This window comes from Pediculus humanus, genomic scaffold (genome assembly GCF_000006295.1).
Source record: "Pediculus humanus corporis 1103172108283 genomic scaffold, whole genome shotgun sequence".
Taxonomy (NCBI): Eukaryota; Metazoa; Arthropoda; class Insecta; order Psocodea; family Pediculidae; genus Pediculus; species Pediculus humanus.
Window position 1 is genome coordinate 67,153 of NW_002987852.1, and position 19,610 is coordinate 86,762.

A 19,610-nucleotide genomic window follows, 5' to 3' on the forward strand; every position below is an offset into this window, starting at 1 on the left:
TGGAATTTCGCACCGTTTTCTAAGGGGTTGTTTTGATTTCCTTTTCGGAAGTTGTCGAAAGGGTGATTTTTTTTTCGTACAATATTTTTTTTTGATAGAATCATCGCACGATTGTAATATTATTATTATTATTATTATTATTATTATTAAAAAGGTGAGCGGTTGCCAAGTAGTTGAATTCGTCATGGAATGTTTTTCCTCCTTTTTCCTTCGATGAGCTCACGGTCGAATGATTTGTATCTTAAAAAACAAAAAAATAAAATTATATTCTGGAAGTGTCCAGGTTGCGTCGTTTATTGTACGGAATTTCATTTATCGAAAAATAATCAATGGAGTGCGAAGGAAAGAGAGAGATAGATAGAGAGAGAGAGGTGTACGAAGAGTAAAGGAAAAGACGGAAATTAAGTATTGAAGCCAAAAATTAATTCACAAACCTAAAGTTGTCGTCGCCATATTACGTCTTTTGGCACATATTTTATCATTGTATTAATTCATAATTTTTTCTTTTATCATGTCTGGGGTTGTTAGGTAATCATCGAATATTCCAGAAAATTTTTTATTTTTTTTATCATTTCGAATGATTTAATGCTTGCGCCATTGTATGTTTAAGTGAAAAAAATAAATTGTTAATTTTTTTTTTTTTTTTTTTTTTACAAGGCACCAATCCGGTTACGATTCGGAAACCGACGAGGATATATCGGTTATATCAGAAGATGAATCCAACAGCGGTGTCATAGACGACGTGGGACAACCTGGACAAGGATTACAAAAAACGAAAAAACCGTTGAATAAAGGAAGATGGAGCAAGGAAGAAGTGAGTTGAAATTTTTTTTTCTTCCTTTTTTCACGTTTTTCTTTTTTTTCTTACGTTTAGGATTATTTGTGCCTTAAATGTGGACGCGTATCTTAAACGTGCAGGTGTTTATTTACACCTGTACAACAACCAAAAAAAAAAATTAGATTTTTCCATTAGCTCAAAAGTTATTCGCAGGTGATTATTTTCAATAAGAAATAAATGAAAAGAACGATTACAAAACAAAACAATAAGTTGGAAAAATTTTTTTTAGTTGTCCGTTAAAATAAGGAATTTAAGTATGACATTGACCTTGATGAGAAAAGTTGTTGTTAAGCAAGCCAAGAGTTTTCATTCAATTTTTTAAGTCTTAAAAAACTGGATGCGTACGTAAATTATTGATGAACCCGCGAGTCAAGGTCTCCCGCCAAAAAAAAATAATAAAAAAATTTTTTGTTGTTGTTGTTGTTGGTAAATAATTAATTTTTTGTGGAGACGGTCACGCCTCGCGTAATGAACTACAACATACTACAACTCTGGCCTTTTTTTACTTCGTTTTGGACCAAAGTTTTTTTTTCCCTTCCTTCTTCTTTTTTGTTGTTGTTTATCTTCATTCATCTTAACCTTCGTCTCTGGCATAGCAACAACAGATTATGGGATATATCAACTTTTTTTTTTTTTTTACACGTATGAGAATAAAAAAAAAAAAATTTGGGCATTTTTTTTTTTTTTTTTTTATTTCTTGTTCCCCTGGCATGTAATTAAAATTGAATCGGATGTCTGCAATCCTTGAACTGAAAAAAAAAAAAAGTGCGTATGGGAATTCTTCGATGTGCTATTTCCCCTTCGTTTTATATCGTGAGCAAAAGATATATCCGGTTGTATTACCCTCTTTTTTTTTTTTTTGTTATTAAAAGTTGTGCCGCCCTTTTTTTTTTTTCTAGATTATTTTAATTGTGTTTTTTTTTTATTTATCCGTACAAGAAAAAAAAAAAAAAATTTCAATATGTACAAAGTTGTAATAATAATATTTTTTCCGTTTCACTTAAAAAAAAAAAAAAAAAAAAAAAAAACTGGAGTAATTGTTTAAAAGGAGGTACCTACCTTTTCTCGCAGGTAGAATCTTCCTTTGAATTTAATTCATCGATGATTACTACTAATCTTTCTCTATTGAATAATTATCATCGAATCGTCTTCTTTTTCTCATTGCCAAATTTTTTTTTTTTTTTTTTTAAACAGGATATGAAATTGAAACAATTGGTAGATGAGTATAGTGAAAGATGGGATTTGATATCTCAACATTTTGCCGACAGATCAAATATGCAATGCCAGCAAAGGTGGCAAAAGGTTGTCAATCCGGAGCTAGTCAAGGGACCATGGACTAAAGAGGTACGAATTTTGTCTTACGAATTTTTTTTTTTTACTGCCAAAGGTCATAAGAGTACCAGAATAATATCGTAACGATTTGGTCGGTTAAAAGTCGTGACCCGAGCTTGGAGTTTTTTTTTTTTAAAATAAAAACATGTAACAACCTTGAGATTCGTTATTTGATCGTACCTAGGTTTTGTTTTTATTTGTTACGGGAAGAGTTCAATAGCAATGAATTCTTTTTATTTAAATCAAATTACGTTTAAAATTTCACAATGCGTGGAATTTTTTTTTTTTTTTTTTTAGGAGGATGAAAAAGTTGTGGAATTGGTGCGAAAATACGGTCCGAAAAAATGGACTTTAATAGCGAGACAATTGAAAGGAAGAATAGGGAAACAGTGTAGGGAAAGATGGCACAATCATTTGAATCCGAAAATTAAAAAAACGGCTTGGACGGAAGAAGAGGATAGGTTAATTTATCAGGCTCATCAATCTTGGGGAAATCAGTGGGCGAAAATAGCCAAACTTCTTCCCGGGCGGTAAGATTGCAGACGATTTAAATCGACGCATAACTCTCAACATTGAGAAAAATTGTTATTTGGGTTTGTTGTCGTTTACAGAACGGACAATGCAATAAAAAACCATTGGAATTCGACAATGAGGCGAAAATACGAAGACGTGAGAGACAGGAACGCGGATTCGAGGAGGAGCAGGAAAATGAAAGTTTTTAGAAACGAAGTTAAAATTAAGGAGAGAAATAGATCTGAGGGTGGACAAGGAAGAAAAATAATTGAATATTCTCCCCACATGTCCGTATTAAAGGTATTGTTACAAAATTCTCTTATCGAGATTTTCAAACAATTTTTTAAATAAATTTTCGTCGAATGCGTCGAAAATTTCATAACGAAATTTATATATATATATATTTAACGCAGAGCAATTGGCCTTCATTAAATAATAGTCAATCCGTTCAAATGGTGCCGCAAACGCCTCCGTTAAATGGACAAAACGATTGCCGTTTGGGAACTCCGACGAAAAGTGGACAAACGGTTGTTTCACCTTTAAGGTAAGTACTTGTTTGTTGTTTTTTTTTTTTTTTGTCGAAAATTAATAAAACGTTGTCAATGATTTAAAATAATAATAATAATAACGCCGGTTAAAAAGAAAATACGTTAACATTAATTAAGCAGAAGAAAATTTTTCTCACTACGTTAAAGAGTTTAAAGAAGGTTAAAAAAAAAAAAAAAGGAAAGAAAAGGTAGAGCACACAAAGAATTTGGTTTCATTTTATCGTAGTTACCTCGATTTGGAACTACTATCTAATCCGACAACACCGGTGAAAATATTGCCAAATTGTGATGAAGGTTTTCAAGATATTGATAATGCGATACCTACTCGTTCTAATAGCAATACCACGCCGATGAAAAAAATATGGCACGTTCCCGTGATGACTCCGGAAAAGAAAATTGTTCATGTCCCACTCATGACTCCGGACAGGCGACCCGTAGAACTCAGCGAACTTCCATTCAATGTAAAAGGCGAACAAATTTTCGGTGCGAGAGTCAAACAAGAAAACTGTGAAGAAGAATTCATTACTGCAGGAGTGGTCACAACTCCGATGAAAGGAACACCGATCAAACAGTTACCTTTTAGTCCGTCACAGGTACAGAACACGCTTATTTACTTTTAAACGTTTTAACAAATGATTCGAAGAGTAAATTTTACAAAAATAATAATTTTTTTTTTTTTTTTTTTGGGGGGGAAATAGTTTCTTAACAGTCCTTCGTTATCGTTCGATTCTACGTCTGTTCGAAGAACTGCTCTTAACCTTCAATCGACTCCCGTTCACGACGATGAGAGAAGTAGTAGTCCTTTGACGACGCCGAATCCTATGCCGCTTCAAAGGGAAAACGATCACACGACGCCTACAAAAAATAGACGGTCTTTGACGCCGAAAACTCCGACGCCATTTAAAAACGCATTGGCGGAATTTGAAAAGCAAAGTGGATTAGCCAAATTTACGGTAAGACGGTTTATTTATTTTGAACATCGGTTGGTCGTCACCTGTCCCCCGGTGAAATAATCGATGAATATTTAAAGGAATTAAGTAGGGTAATAATGGTAATAATGGTTGTGATTACAGCCACAGACACCAACTAGACTAGTTGAAGATATAACAGAAATAATAAAGAAGGAACAAGATCCTTCTGATTCTCAATATGAAACTGACACTTCTTACATCACGCATTCAAGTAGTCAGGTAAATGTTTAAATGTTGTAATGTATCGGTGTTTTGTGGCTTTTAAAAATAATAATAATAATAATAATAATAATAATAATAATAATAATAAAATCAAGCAAAATGTGCACAGAATAGTTATTTGGTTTTTTATTTGAATGCGAGCAAATTTTTTTTTTTTTTTTTTTTTCTTTTGGTTTTTTTTTTTTACGAGTGGAGTAGATGCAGTAGAATAATAATTTTCAATGGAACTCATTTAAACCTACCCCCCTTTTTTTTTTTTTTTTTTTTTTTTTCTTCTATTATTTCAGAGTGTGGTTTCGGATAGTGGGTACTCGTCGAAAAGAAAACCCGGTACGGCGGTCGGAAAAGAAAATGCACTACCTCATAAAAAAGCTAGGAAATCTTTAGTGGCGGCTTGGAGCGCGATATCGGGTCCAGGGGTCACGGAAGAACCTTTTTTTTCAGAAACCCCCGTGAGTATAGAGTATTATTATCATTATTAAATTGCATCAACGAGTAGAATTTGAATGAAATCGGATTAATTGTTCTCAGGGCTATTAATTTTTTGTCTTTTTAGCTTTTTACCATGATACCCGTCCCTTAGCGTCCCCGTCCCCGTCCCCGACCCCGACCCCTTTTGTTAGAGCTGTTTTTTTTCCCTGAAAAATTTTACGGTGAGTTCAAAATGTTGACTCATCCAATTCACTAGTACTTGCTTACCTTACTCGAAGTGTCTAAAAATTAATTACCGTTAACTTTTCCATGATTTCGATTGCAAAAAAAATTTTAATAAGTGTCTAGGAGGTACTAATTAAATTTAAGTAATGTTAGAAATGTGTTTGTGCAAAAAGGTAGGAGGTTGATTTTTATCTTCTCTCTCTCTCTCTCTCTCTCTCTCTCTCTCATTTTCCATCTTTTTTTTTTTTTTTCTTTCTCACCTCTTATATTTTTTACGTCGTTATTAAATTTCTTTTATTATTTTTTTTTTCTTTTCTCGAAATAAATACAGAGCAAATCATTAATCGGAAGCGAAACCTCAATACTCTTTTCACCGCCTTCCATCGTTCGTGACACTCTTCACGATGAATTAGGTGCGAATTTCATAAGCGACGACGCTCTTCACACTCATTCGGCTAAGGTATGGTTTAATAGAAATAAAATGTAACACAATCAGTAACCATTTTTTTTTTTTTTTTTTTTTTTTTTTATCTCTTTATAAAATCTTTACCCCCTACGCCCTTTTTTTTTTGTCACGTAGTCCTCCTCGAATAAAAAAAGGGGGAGGGAAAGGGAGAAACGTGTAACGGCGGTAAAGATTTTATAACCGTTATATATATATATAAATGTCTAACTGTTTTTATTAATTATTATTATTATTATACTTATACAATTATTTATGCGTGCGTATTTATGTACAATAAATTAACATGGCACACAAAAAGGCACATTTATGTAGGTACATAAGTGCGTGCGAAACATAAATATTGAATGCCTGATGCCTGGGTGTCAGGGGATTGTGTTACCTAAGTGTATATATATATAAATAAATAAATTTGTGTATAAAAATATATATATATATATATATATATATATATATTTATGTTATAAATAATATTTATTCAAGCTGTGAATAATCATATATATATGTGTATTGCGAATATTATTATTATTATTATTATTATTACAATTAGGGGTTGAGAATAGCTTATACCGGTTTTAAAAAAAAAAAAAAATTTTTTTTTTTTTATATGGGGGATGTTATATATAGATATTGAAGGGGGCTGACTGTAATTGCTTTAATCATTTGCTTTTTAGGCGAGGTAAATAATAAATTAAATGTGGTGGTGACTTTATTATTATTATTATTATTATTATTTTAATTGGAATTTTTATGAAAATGTTTTTAACGTAGTAATGAATGGAGGGAGGGATGAAGGAGGAAGTGAGGGGGAGGGGGAGAAGTTTCGTTGAGATTTAAATTATTTCCCAAAACTTAAATTGATCTTCACGTTTTTTATTTATTTTTATATTTTTTTACTTTCACGTTAGTTGACGTTCATTTTGTTACTTTTAGTTTTGTGGTGATTGTTTATAAAAAGGCCAGAAAAAAAATGGCGGAAAGGGTAAAACTAAAAGTATCAAAATTTTAATTATTTGGTTTTTTTTTGTGTGCTTTTTTTTTTTTTTTTATTATTATCATTATTATCATTCGAGAAGGCGGTGAAAAAACACAGCTTGAAAAAAAAAAAGATGTAGTTTTAAGTTTTAAGTATTAAGTTTGTTTTTTTCTTTTTTTTGAGAGTGGGGTATTTTTTTTTTTTTTTTTTAATTTTGGGGGTGACGGGTACAAAAAAAAAAAAAAAAAAGAAAAAAAGGTTTGGGAAAATTAAGCTTTGTGTTAGCCTATATATATAAATTTTCCAGTGATTTTTTTTTTTCGGAATGGTTTCTGTAGTTTGATTGTTTTCTCAGAGTGGCGTACGGAAACGAATTCTTTTCGCCGGAGATGTTTCTGGTAGCGAAGAAGACGAAGATTGTCCCAAGGTAAGAGTAATATTGGTGTTTTGCTTTTTCCACGTTGTGTCACACGCAACAACAACAACAAACAACAAACAACCCCAACCTTTTTTTTTTTTTTTATTTCCTCACCCGCCAAAACAAACGAAAAAAAAAAAAAAAAAAAAAAATTAATCCCCCCTCTCCTCGCCTTTTTCACATGTTTTAATTCTTTCCCTGGAAAATTTTTATGTTTTTTTTTTTTTTTTTATTTATTTTAACTTTGTTTCATGTTCGTATTATAAACATTTTATGTTGTATGTGTGTGTGTGTGTGTGTTGATGTGTCATTAACAAACGCATTTCGAACAACTACAAACAAACGAATGCGGTGACAATTTTTCTCTTTTTTTTTGTCTTATTTGTTACCCTAACGTGTTAGTAACAAAAGGTTTGGCGTTGTGTTAATTTTAACAGTAACAAAACAAACCAGGAATACTTTTTTTTAATCGTTAATTTAAGACAAACGGTTATTTACCGTCGTGGCAGTAGATTAATTTCGATCGTTTTTAATTTTTAATTCTTTTTTTTTTTTGGGGCGGGGAAAAAAATTTTAGAGTTCAGGGAAACGGCGACAGGCGGGGGGTTGGTAACATTTTGGAATTTTCAAACGGAAAATTCAATTCGGGTTTTTAACATTGTTATTAAGTATTATTATTATTATTATTAATATTATTATCATTATTATTATTTTTATTATCGTTGTAGCGGTTAAAAGTCGTTCGTTCGATTCGAACGCCGTCGATTTCGATTACTCGACAAAATTTTTTCAATTTTTATTTTTAATTGTTTTTCCATAGCGTTAAAAAAGTAATTATATATAAAAAAAATTAAAAAGAGAGGGAAATAAAAAGAGAGAGAGAGATAGAGAATAGTTCGCGGTTGGTTTAGTAATAATAATAATAATAATAATAATAATAATAATAATATTTTTAATAATTTGATTTTTTTTTTAAAATTTTTTGCCTTATTCGATTTTTTCAATCGTGATCGGGGGGTCGAACGATTATTATTATTATTATTATTATTATTATCATTATTATCATTATCATTATTATTAATATTATTATTGAAGGCTAAGTATACAACGAGTGTTTTTATTATTTTTTTATTTTTAAATTGTAGTTTTTTTTTTTTTTTTTTTTAATTTTTTTTGTTTTAGTTTGATAAGTAACTTGTTCAGTTTTATTCACCGTTTTTTTTTTTTTTTACTTTTTGAAATGTTTTGTGTAGTTTCACAAAATTCACAAAAAAAAAGTTGTTGTTCACGTGTGTGAAAATTTTATTATTATTATTATTATTAATTATTGTTTTGTTTTTTTTTTTTCAAAAAATTTTCCGCGTCGTTCGATATCAAAAAAAAAATATGGCGATGCGAGTTTTTTTATTATTTATTTACGGTGTATAAAACTGAAGGAGTGACTTCCGTGTGCCGTAGTAGTAAAGTTGGTTACCTGTATTCTTTACAGTTGGATGTAAGGTGGGAGATGGTGGCTTGTGGTAAAACTGAAGATCAACTTGAGCTTACTGAACAGGCACGTGTGTTATTGAATCTTAGTGCACTCAAACCCCGATCCTTCAATGTGTAATCACCGGCCCTCCTCCATGGGAAAAAAAAACGTTCGGTCTCGTTCTATATGCGTGCGCGTTTTTTTTTAAATACACGTGTATGTATATATATGTGCACACGTGGTCGCGCGCACGCATTTTTTTTTTTTTAACTTTTTTAATATTTTTTTTTTTTTTTTTGGTCGATGCGTTTTTTTTTTTTTTTTTTGATTTTATATTTTAATATTATTATTACTAGTGGTATAGCTACCGCTACCGCTACCGCGATTATCATTATTATTATTATTATTATTTACGGGAGAGTTTTTTTTTTAATTTTGTAGTTGTGAGAATATATATATATTTATACATATATAAATATTTTTTTTTTTTTTTTTTTATTTAAGACGAAGAGAAAATTTTTTTGTTTTTTTTTTAAGGAAGGAAAGAAAGAAAGCTGAACGCGTACGCATAAACATTAATTATTATTATTATCATTATTATTATTATTATTATTATTATGTTGTAAGTATGAATGTGCGTAAACGTGCAGTTTTTTTTTTTTATAATGTTTATTAAGACAGAAAAAAAAAGAAAAAAAAACGCAGGAGAGAAAACCAAAAAAAAAAAAAAAAAAAAAAAAAAAAAAAAAAAAAAAAAAAAAGAGAAACGGAAATTACTACTACTATGTTTATTATGGCAATAATTATTTTAAAATTAATTTTGTTAATTTTTTTTTTTTTTTTAAATTTTGAACGGTTGCCACCACTGGAAAAAAAAAAAATTGAAATTGAATTCGTAATAACAATAATCATCATTATTATTATTATTATGATCGTGTAATTTTTAAACAGTGTATTTTTATTCGCGGTGACGAACGAGAAAAAAAAAAGATGATGATAATAATAATAATAGAACTCAGGTGTGTTTTAACAACAACAACAACAACGCTTCGTATTATTTTGAATGCGAAAAAGAAAAAGGAGAAGAATAAGAAGAAAAGAAGTAGATCAGAGGAGGGGGAGAGCGAGAGAGAGAGAGAGAGAAAGAGAAAATTAAATTTCCCGCCAAAATTTTTTTATTTCTACCTCATTTTTTTTGCTGACTCTCCCTCTCTTCTTTCTCTGCCTGGAAAATCCGTTTACGATTCGTCTTTTTTTTTCTTTTCTGTTCTTTCGGGTTCTCCTTCTCACCTTTCGCCTTCCACCTCCTCCTCTCTTCCCCCCCTACCCTCGTCCAATCCCATCCCATCTCTCTTTCCGTACTACGTACGTCGTTTGCCGTTTTTTCCACGTGTCCAAAAGAATAAAAAAAAAAATTTTTTTTGTATATTATTTTAAATGTTTTATTATTATTATTATTATTATTATTATTATTATTATTATTATTATTATTATTATTATTATTATTATTATTATTACTATTATTTTTATTATCATTATTATTTAGATTTTATATATTGTAAACCGTGTATGTAAGTTTATATATGTATATTTATGAGTCGTGTTTATATATATACGTTTCATCAAAGTTAATTTAACTTGATTCATTCATTCATTCACTCATTCATTCAATCATTCATTCATTCAATTCATTTATTCACTCATTCATTTATTCATTCATCTCATTTTTTTATTTTTTATTTTTTCTAATTTACGGTCGGTGGGGAAGAAGGTGGAAAGAAAGAGCGATAGGATAGGAGGAAATTATATAGCTGTTTTTTTTTTTTTCGAGGGAGACAGGGGGAAATAATATCGAGGACTTCCGGTGACGTCATTTCCTTTTATTTTTTTTCGACGTGTGTGTGCATGCGTGCGTGCTCGCGCTCGTTCGCTCGTTCGCTCGCGATACCAGAAAAAAAACTTTGAAGTAAATCGAAGTTCGGTAATTAATTCTAAGGAGTTTTTTTCTACTACCACGTGCACATCGTGTTCTTTTTTCTCTCTCTCGTTCCACGACAAAAGTTGGTTGATGATGATTTTGAATCTTTTAAATTTATTGTAAATAGATTTGAGTTTGTACATTTTATAGATTTTTTAAATGCTGAGCGTCATGATGAACGATCATTTTCTTTTTTTTTTTGTAATTACGCGGCGTGAATTTATTATTATTATTATCATATTAATTACTCGGCCTTAATTCGGAAAAGCGCGAAGTAGGGAGGTAGGAAGAGAGAGAGGGAGGGAGGGAGAAAGAGGAAGAAGTTAAAAAGAATTGATCACTTCACGTTTTCATGTTGTTTTTATAACTCGATTGACATTTGATCGATTGATCGATCGATCTATCGATTAACAAGTATTTATATTTATTATTATTATTATTATTATTATTATTATTATTATTATTGAAACGTCTGTTGAATTTTTTTTTTTTAAATTTATTTTATTTTATTTTATTTCGAATTTACAAATTTTTTTATTTTTACTCTTGTTCAGTAAGCGGAAGGGAATTTTTTTATGATGATGATGACGTCGTCGAATTCTATGACGTTTCCGGTTTATTTTATTTTTATTATTATTATTATCATCATTTTTTTTTTTAAATAAGATTTTTCGGAAAACGTGTTTTTTTTTTTTTTTTTGTTTTGATTTTTCATCGTTTCTCTTAGCGGTTACGGAAGGAAGGAATCTTTTGAAAAGATTTTCGAAAATGATGGGAAATTTATATAGCGCGCACGCACACGAACGCGTTAGAATTCTAAATGAGAGAAAACATTCGATCGGGTGTGCGTGTGCGTGTGGGTGGATGGTTTTTTGATAAAATAAACACATTTTCGTCATATATAATTTTATTTATTTAAAAAAGTAAAAAAAAAAAAGAAAAAAAATTTTTTTTTTTTTTGTATGTTTTAATTATTTTTTTATTTAAATGAAACAAAAGAAAAAAAGAATGAAAAAGTTTTCAACGCTGTTTTATATACATATATATTTAAATAAAAATTGTTGTATATTAATTAATTATTTGTATTTTAAATAATAACAATAATAAAAATATTTGTATTTGTATAAAAAAAAAAAAAAATTTTTTTATTGATCATTTTTTTTTCTATCCTTTGACAAAAAAAAAAAAAACTTTGCTCGCGGAATGGCGGGCTGCGGGGGCCCGAATACGCCGAACAACATGGGGACTTCCGAAACGAGTGTGTTGGATGAGGCTCTAAGAAGGAGGAGGACTCGGATCCATTGGGTCTTTCGTTTCGTCTCGTAATGAACAAGGTGCGGGGTTTGTCGGAGCCATTGTGGGCTGGAATACACGGGGAGTTGCTTGTCAACGCTTGTCGTTGCGCCGGCAGATCTGGGCTGGGAAGAGGACTGTGTGAGGGTTTCAGCGGGTAAAATCCGGGCTCTCCTGGATGCGGCCGTGAAGAAGCGGACATAACGTGATCTTTAAAAAGTCTACCGAGGTTATGAGTGCACGGCTTTCGGTACTATATTTCGTCTGCTTGCAAACGTCGACGCTCCCATGCCTACGGAAGGAAGCGCCAAGCTCGTTTTGCTTCCGAAACGGGGCCTTCAAGGAGAAGGGGTGGTGGTTTTTTGTGATCCATTATTAAAATTAAACCAATGTAAATATAGCGTAGTACAACATCATCATCATCATCATCATCTTCATCATTTTTAGAGAGTTGTAAACAATGTAAAGAGTGAAGTTGGACCGAAAAAGTCATTCGGAAAAGTTTCATTCTATGAGTATGTATTTTTATATGTAAATGTGTGTGTATAAGTGCGGGAGGTTTAACCGAAGACAAACTCGGGAATAACCCCCAGATGTCTGACTGGAGGAAGGAATTCTAACCGGGTGGAGTGGATCCCCCTTTCGGCTATACCAGAGGGGAAACCGTTTCTTACCCTCAAGGATGCGGACATGATAATTCTGGTTCTGGGGAGTGTTGAGGCTGAAATACGGCTTATACTACTGCGAGCGCCACTTCCTTCAGGAAAGACCGCAGCGAAGCACATCCAGGAGTTTTAGTGTCCTCGACTTTAGTCCCACACTCTCCCGACTACCGGGTGGGAAGATTAGCACGAAATGCATTTTTCAGGACATCTGCACCTGAGCGTGAGGCAGGCTATCATTGATCTTGTTTAAGAATCGACTTTAGTCATCGATGACCGTTCACCACGAGAACTCGTCTCTCATGGGAGGGTGTGGATGTGATCTGAAAGGGTTCCTTAATTTCTTTAACAAGGAACTTGAAAGGTACCATATTTAGTAGAGATATTGCCTGACCTACACGGCGTGTGGATTAATTTCACAGGATTGGGCAAGGTTCTTCTATGACTCTCCTGTAATCCAGCTACTTGGAGGCCGGGTGCAGTGGATGACTCTGATCGTGTAATTCGGGTCCGGCTTGTTGCGCATTTTCAGATAAACGGTCCAAGCGTTCTCGCCGGTCGACAGGGTATTTAGGGACTTGTTCCCGATGCGCGGCAGCTGACAGCCGTTTTTCCTCGGTCGCAGACGAAGAGTCAGACCTGTACCTAACCAACCTTCCGGGGGAAAAGAGAGTGTGGGACTCGGCACTTTTCTTTCAGGGTTTCATCATCCTGCTCCGGGAAAACGGGGATGCGAGCGGAGGGTCGGCGGGAAGATCTTCTTGCATGGGATGTACCGGCTCCTTTCGCGGGGGATCGACTCGTCTCCGGAAGCTCGTCATTCTCGGGGGATGGCTCGCATGCTTGACGGTGCGTGCGATTCATTCCTACGGCGGAAAGAAGATGCGAACAGGATGAAGATCGGGACGACGACGTCGGAATCCTGCACCGGTCGGATTCTCGCTCTTCGGACTGCAAGAGTCAACAGGACGGCGGCAGGGGCGAAACGCGGACGGACTGCGTGGGATGTTTCGTCGAGTCCGCAACTTCGGAACTTCTCACCGCCCCCGGAAGCTCACTTCGTCCCTGCGGGGAGGCGGGAACGGCGTGGCAGGTCCGAACCGTCTCCCGAGGCACGAGGGAGGAAAGGATTCGTCCCGGTACTCCGAGTCGGGCTCCGGATCTCCTTCTCGATTACGTCGGGGGGAGATTCGTCCCGGCTTCGGTGCGTCGGCGTTCCTCTCGGCGGTCGGGGACTGGCAAACTTCGATCGTCGTGGGGTCGTCGTGAGGGGGGAACGGGGATCAATGTTTCTGATTTTCAGGTTCATGTCTTCGATCTTCCTTCCAAAGCGATGGTAGCGGCGGGGGGCGCGCAGGTGAAGGAAACGGGCGGTTCGGCCGGGAGTAGCGAACCCGCCCGTGTCGTCCGGTTCCGGAAGCTCGCGTTCCCCGCGGCGGAGGCGGGAGCGACGTGGCAAGTCGCGAACGTCTCCGCAAAAGTGAGGGTGAGGACGCCCGGCGGCGGCGGGTGCGAGCCCGTCGTCGTCGGGCGGAAACACACACACACACACTTCTTTCTTTCTTCTCGAGGGTCGGCGACCCCGGTCGATTCCTCTTCTGTCTTCCCTTTTCTATTCCTCACACCGTTAGGGAGGATGCGATCAAATAACTCTTCACTTTAATCTTTTTACCCCTTTTCAGGTGACGCAGCAAGTCTCCATCCCCAGCCCCGATCGCATCCTACAAACAGGCGCGTTTCTCATCCAATTCCCCACGGCGAGGGACCGGAGGACACTTCCGAAAGGGGTGCCGAACGTCCCGGGAGGTGCGTTCTCATCTTCGAGGAGGAGACGGAACGGAGATTAGGGCGGACCTCCCCAACAGTGATCATGTGGAACGACTAACGTTCTGATCTACCGGAGAGGGGAGACTGAAATGTGGGTTCCACTCCCACGAGCGTCTCCCCCCTTTCCATATAGGTCACGCTCTAGCGACATGCCCACGAGTTTTAGTGGGTAGGGGTCCCCGTTTAGGCTTTCATTCGATTCCAAACCGATCCCCACACTCCCTCTTTAGCAGGAGGGGTTGTGCGTAACTTGCATTTCTTCTGGGTCAACAAAAAAAAAAAGGTTCTTCTATGACTAAAAAAAAAAAATCAAGGAAAAGTTGCGGAATCTTACGGAGAGTCTTAATCGCGACGTCGTTGCGTTAACACGTTTTAAATGAGAGCGTTCTACCGCCAGGTTTGACTCAGGCTCGCCAGTTAATCACCGGTGATTGAGAGTTGACGTACTCAAATTTTAATCCCCCCCCCCTTTTTTTTTTCCTTGGGGTTGTTATTAGAAGGCAGAAGGAGTTTCGTTAATATTTAATTTCGCAATTTCGGTAATATCTTAAACTAGAATTGAACCTGTGCAGGTTTGAACTCGGCGTTTTCCTTACTTTAAATTTTTCACTGTCAATCACAGTAATTACTGTCGCTTTTAGGGTTATTGTCATAAGTCGATTATTAATTTTTCATATTTACAAGTCTTTTACCTTTATTTTATTATTTTCATTCTTATTTGGGTTTCTTTAATCCTGACATCTTGACAGAGGATACTAAGGGTGACTTGGATCAACTGGAGGAGGACTTGGGTGCAATACTAGTGTCCTCGATGCCTAGGGGCGGGAGACAAGAAGGCGGCGTTGCTTCTTCTGCAGTCGGCTGGACGAAGAGAAAAAGAAGCTGCTGCGGAGGAGGCGACTTTTCGCCTTTCCCAGATTCGGGCTGGGGGCATGGCTCCCCTAGGCAAGGGAGACATCCTCGAAGCTACGGTGAACGCAGCGCGCTGTGTCCTCACTGTCGCTCGGGGTAGCGCGAACTTAAAAGCAGGTTTTACCAAAACGATAAAGGATGGGATGCCTGTAGTCTTGGCTGCTGTTCGGGAACTGGAGAGCTTCCGACCTTACGGGTGGTGAAAGGATGAAGAGGTTGAGACAAGAAATTGGGATAGCCAGCAACCGTATTCAAAGGCTGGAAAGGGAACTTGCAATTTTCAAAACGTCAAAAAAAAGACTCAGAACTGGCCGAACCACGAGCGATCACATTTACATCACGTTTTCGCTGGGTGGTTCTCTTCACGCCTTGGACTGCGTGGCGTGGCGTAAACGGTTATCCGGAGGAAGGAGAACCTTGAACGTGAGCGTGAGATGCTCGGAATTCGCCGCCTACAAGCGGGTAAGCGGCAGCAAGAGAAATGCGATGGTGATGGATGAATGTATAAATTTTTTTTTTTTTGTAATATACATCATCATCATCATCATTCTTATAAGGTTGCAAATATTGTAAAGAGTGAAGCCGGACCGAAAGAGACAATCGGAAAGGTTTCATTCTAAGATGAATACTGTATTAAATTATATATGTATATGTATATGTGTAATTATGGGAGGCATGATCGAAAGTGAAACTTCGGGAATGCCTCCCTGAAGGTTGATGGGGAGATCCGCTCCCAGCCTCGCGAGTGCGGATTTAATGATTCCAGCTTTGGGGGAGGTTGAGGCTGAAATGCGGGTAATACTCCTGAGACCGCGTCTACTCCCCAGGAAAAAACCCAGCGAAGCACATTCAGGAGTTTTAGTTGGGTAGTGGCTTCGGCTGAGTCCCACACTCTTCCTGCTACCAGGCGGGGAGGTTAGTGCGAATTGCATTTCTCCTGGGTTAACAAAAAAAAAAAGTTCAGTTTTCCAGATTCTTGTAAATATATATATATATATAAAATTATTCGACCGTCACTTTGTGATTTCAAAAAAAAAAAAAATATTCAAACGAAAGTTTTGTACGTTTTAAATAATAATAATAATTTTTTTTTAGAATCTTAAAATTATTATATTATAATATTAATATTTTTATAAATCCTAAAATTAAATATATTATATATACATATATATATATATATATATATATATATATATATATATATATATATATATATATTTTTTTTTTTTTTTTGTGTCAATAATAATGATAATAATTAAAATTAAAAAAGTTGACATGCGTTACGTCATTACGTCATGTCAACTTATTTAAATTAATATTAATAGTTTTATTTAATAATTTAGTTATTAGTTTTATATAAATCAAAAGTTATGTAACTTAGTCTAGTTTATTGAAATATAATTAGTATTTTATATATTATGTTTTTTTATTTTACTCTTTGCCTCCATTTTCATTTTTCAAACCTCTTCATTCTTATGTTTTTCTAACGTAAACAAAAACAACAACAACAGCAAATAACGTAAACAAAAACAATAACAACACCAAAAAACGTAAACAAAAAAAAATCCAAAAAACGTAAAAAAAAAAAAATCCAAAAAACGTAAACAAAAACAAAAACAAAACCAAAAAACGTAAACAAAAACAATAACAACACCAAAAAACTTAAACAAAAAAAATCCAAAAAACGTAAAAAAAAAAAAAATCCAAAAAACGTAAACAAAAACAAAAACAAAACCAAAAAACGTAAACAAAAACAATAACAACGCCGAAAAACGTAAACAAAAACAAATTCTTTATTTCGTTAAAAATTTTCCCGATTTCCCTAAGGAATCGGATAGAAACCTGGAATAAATGCTTAAAACCCCCGACAAATAAGAGCCTTGTCGTGTTTAAGAGTGACCATAATAATAAATTTATATATAAAATAAAAAAATGAAAAATTCATTCCGTCGGCAACCAAATTAAATTAAATTTTTTTCCATCGTTTTTTTGAATTTTTTTTTGGGGGGGGTAGGAGAGTAGAGGGGTTTCGAGTTAACACAAAAAGAGTGAGGGGGAAAGTGTGAAACAATTTAAAAAACAATAAATAAATTTATTAAAAAAACGCATTCGTAATTCTCACATTAGTATATCATAAACCCTAGCCGTCGGCCAACAAACTGGATGTCATCCTGAGGTATAATACGGAAAAGTGGTGTAAACTGGTTGAAGTATCCGTGCCGACAGAAAAAAACACGAGACAGCCAAAGAAGCAGACAAAAAGCTGAAGTACAGAAATTTAGAAATTGAAATAGCAAGGTTGTGGGGAACGAAAACAGAAACTATTCCGGTCATCGTGGGAGCACTGGGAGCCATGCCATTGTAATTCAATCGATCGAAGCAAATAATTTTTTCTGAAGATTTATTTTATTAATTTACTGATTTTTTTTTTTTTAAATAATAATAATAAAAATTACGCATTAAAAAAAAATAAAAGAAAAAAAATTTGATATAGTATAAATTGTAATGTATTTATAACTTAAACTTTATAATAAATAAATGTATTAAAAATTAAATTTTTATTTATTTATTGATTTATTAAATATAAAATCTCCGTACACCTGATTTAAAAAAAACACCTCCTTTTTCTTATGATTGGTTGATACATTTTAACGTATTTTGCGATTAAAAGTATCAAAAATACTCGTGATTGGTGAATTTAAGGTATAAAAACCACACCTCCATTTTCACTTGTGATTGGTAAAAAGAACGAAACCTCTTCATTCTTATGTTTTTCTGATACATCATAACGAATTTTTGCATCAAAACTACTCCGTTTTTCGTATTTTATTTTACACCTCCTTTTTCTTATGTTTTTCTGATACATCTTAACGTATTTTACCAAACTTTTAGTGTAAAATTTCAATTAAGATTATTAGAAAAATGCATTTCTTCTGGGTTAAAAAAAAAAAAGTTACGGAATGAAAGGATATTAATAATAAACTAATAAATTAAAAAAAAAAAATTATTTATTTATTTATTTATTTTTTAAATGAAAATTTAATTTAAATATTATTATTATTATTATCAATATAATAAATATTATTAACCGAAGCGAGAAAATAAAAACACTAAAAAATAGAATAAATTTCTTATAAGATTAGAAAAAAATAAAAATGAAAAATTTTTGCGTGAGCAGTACAAAAGCCAACGTGGCTTTGAGGTAATATTAATTTACATTATAATTATTTATTTTATTAAAAAGTTGGTATTAATAATAATATTAACCGTACCGTTCGTTTATTGATTTTTTTTTTAGAGGTTTAAATTTAAAATAATAACAATAATGTTAATAATCATTCACACTTAAAAATTAATTTTAAAATAATAATAATAATAATATAAATTTCTATTTAAATAAAAACTTTGAAGATTTTAATAAATTTTTACGGATTACCTATTAACTACCCGATCGATTACAAAAAACTTTTTTTTTGTATTATTTTTTTACTTATTCATTTATTTATTTATTTTTTATTTGTAATTTTTTTTATAAACAAAATAAATAAATAATAATTATTATTATTATTAAAAATATTTTTAATCGGTTTTTTTGTGAACGGGAACAAACATTTAAAGTAAAAAAAAAAAAAAATTCTAATAACGATTCGACTTTCGACAAAGACTTAATTAAATTTTAACCCGAAAAAAAAAGTAATAATAATAATAATTATTATCATTATGTATATGTTAAGATGATAATCTTATTGATAATAAAACAACAAACAATAACAATCTAAGTATAAATTTAAAAAAAAAAAAACGAAAAATTCAAACAAACAATAAAATTAAAAATAAAATAAAACATAATTTTTTTTTTTTTTTTACGTACTCGAATGTTATCTTTTTACTTATTAACTTTACCCCTCCCCCCATCTATTATTATTTAATTCGTCTGAACAGTAATAATAATAATAATAAATAACACCGTCAATATTAACTTTAATAGACTCGTTTTACATAAGTAATTAAAAAAAAAAATTTAGAAACGTAATCGTGTCGTAATTTCAAAAACCATTTATTCATTAAAAAAAAATAAATAAATTTATTAATAAATAATAATAATAATAATAATAGTGAAGAAAACATAAATCGAAAAAAAAAATTAAATATTAATAGATTATTAAAAAAAATTTTTTTTTTTTTTCATAAACTTTCCATAAAATCCGTTCGATAATTTCTGTATATATATTGAAAGACCGAATTTTATTCATCTCGTAATAATTAAATTTTATTATTATTATTATTAATATTTATTTATTTATTTATATATATATATATTTATACTAATTTACAATAGTATTAAAATCAACTCATTTGTTTTTTTTATTAATTAATTAATTAATATAATTATTTATATTTATATATATTAAACATAATTTATTCGCTTGCTTGGCGAATTATTTATTTATTTATTTATTAAGAAACGTTCAACGCTTCCTAATAATAATAATAATAATAATAATAATAATAACAAATCGAAGGCTAAA

At 32.9% G+C, this 19,610-nt stretch overlaps 2 protein-coding genes across 2 annotated transcripts; both read left to right on the top strand.

The window, feature by feature from the left end:
* Positions 1–585: 585 nt before the first annotated feature.
* Positions 586–6,178, top strand: Phum_PHUM518530 (pre-mRNA-splicing factor cef1, putative; the record flags this gene model as incomplete). The annotated part of the gene is made up of 12 exons (XM_002431234.1): positions 586–599; positions 658–814; positions 2,033–2,182; positions 2,468–2,700; positions 2,782–2,983; positions 3,097–3,227; positions 3,458–3,824; positions 3,930–4,184; positions 4,305–4,421; positions 4,712–4,876; positions 5,413–5,541; positions 6,095–6,178. The coding sequence occupies 12 exons, from the start codon at positions 586–588 to the stop codon at positions 6,176–6,178; spliced, it is 2,004 nt and encodes a 667-aa protein (XP_002431279.1).
* A 336-nt stretch (positions 6,179–6,514) lies between these two features.
* On the top strand, positions 6,515–8,547 carry Phum_PHUM518540 (uncharacterized protein; the record flags this gene model as incomplete). The annotated part of the gene is made up of 3 exons (XM_002431235.1): positions 6,515–6,526; positions 6,876–6,947; positions 8,428–8,547. 3 exons carry the CDS (start codon positions 6,515–6,517, stop codon positions 8,545–8,547), a joined length of 204 nt encoding a protein of 67 aa, XP_002431280.1.
* Between the last annotated feature and the right edge of the window lie 11,063 nt (positions 8,548–19,610).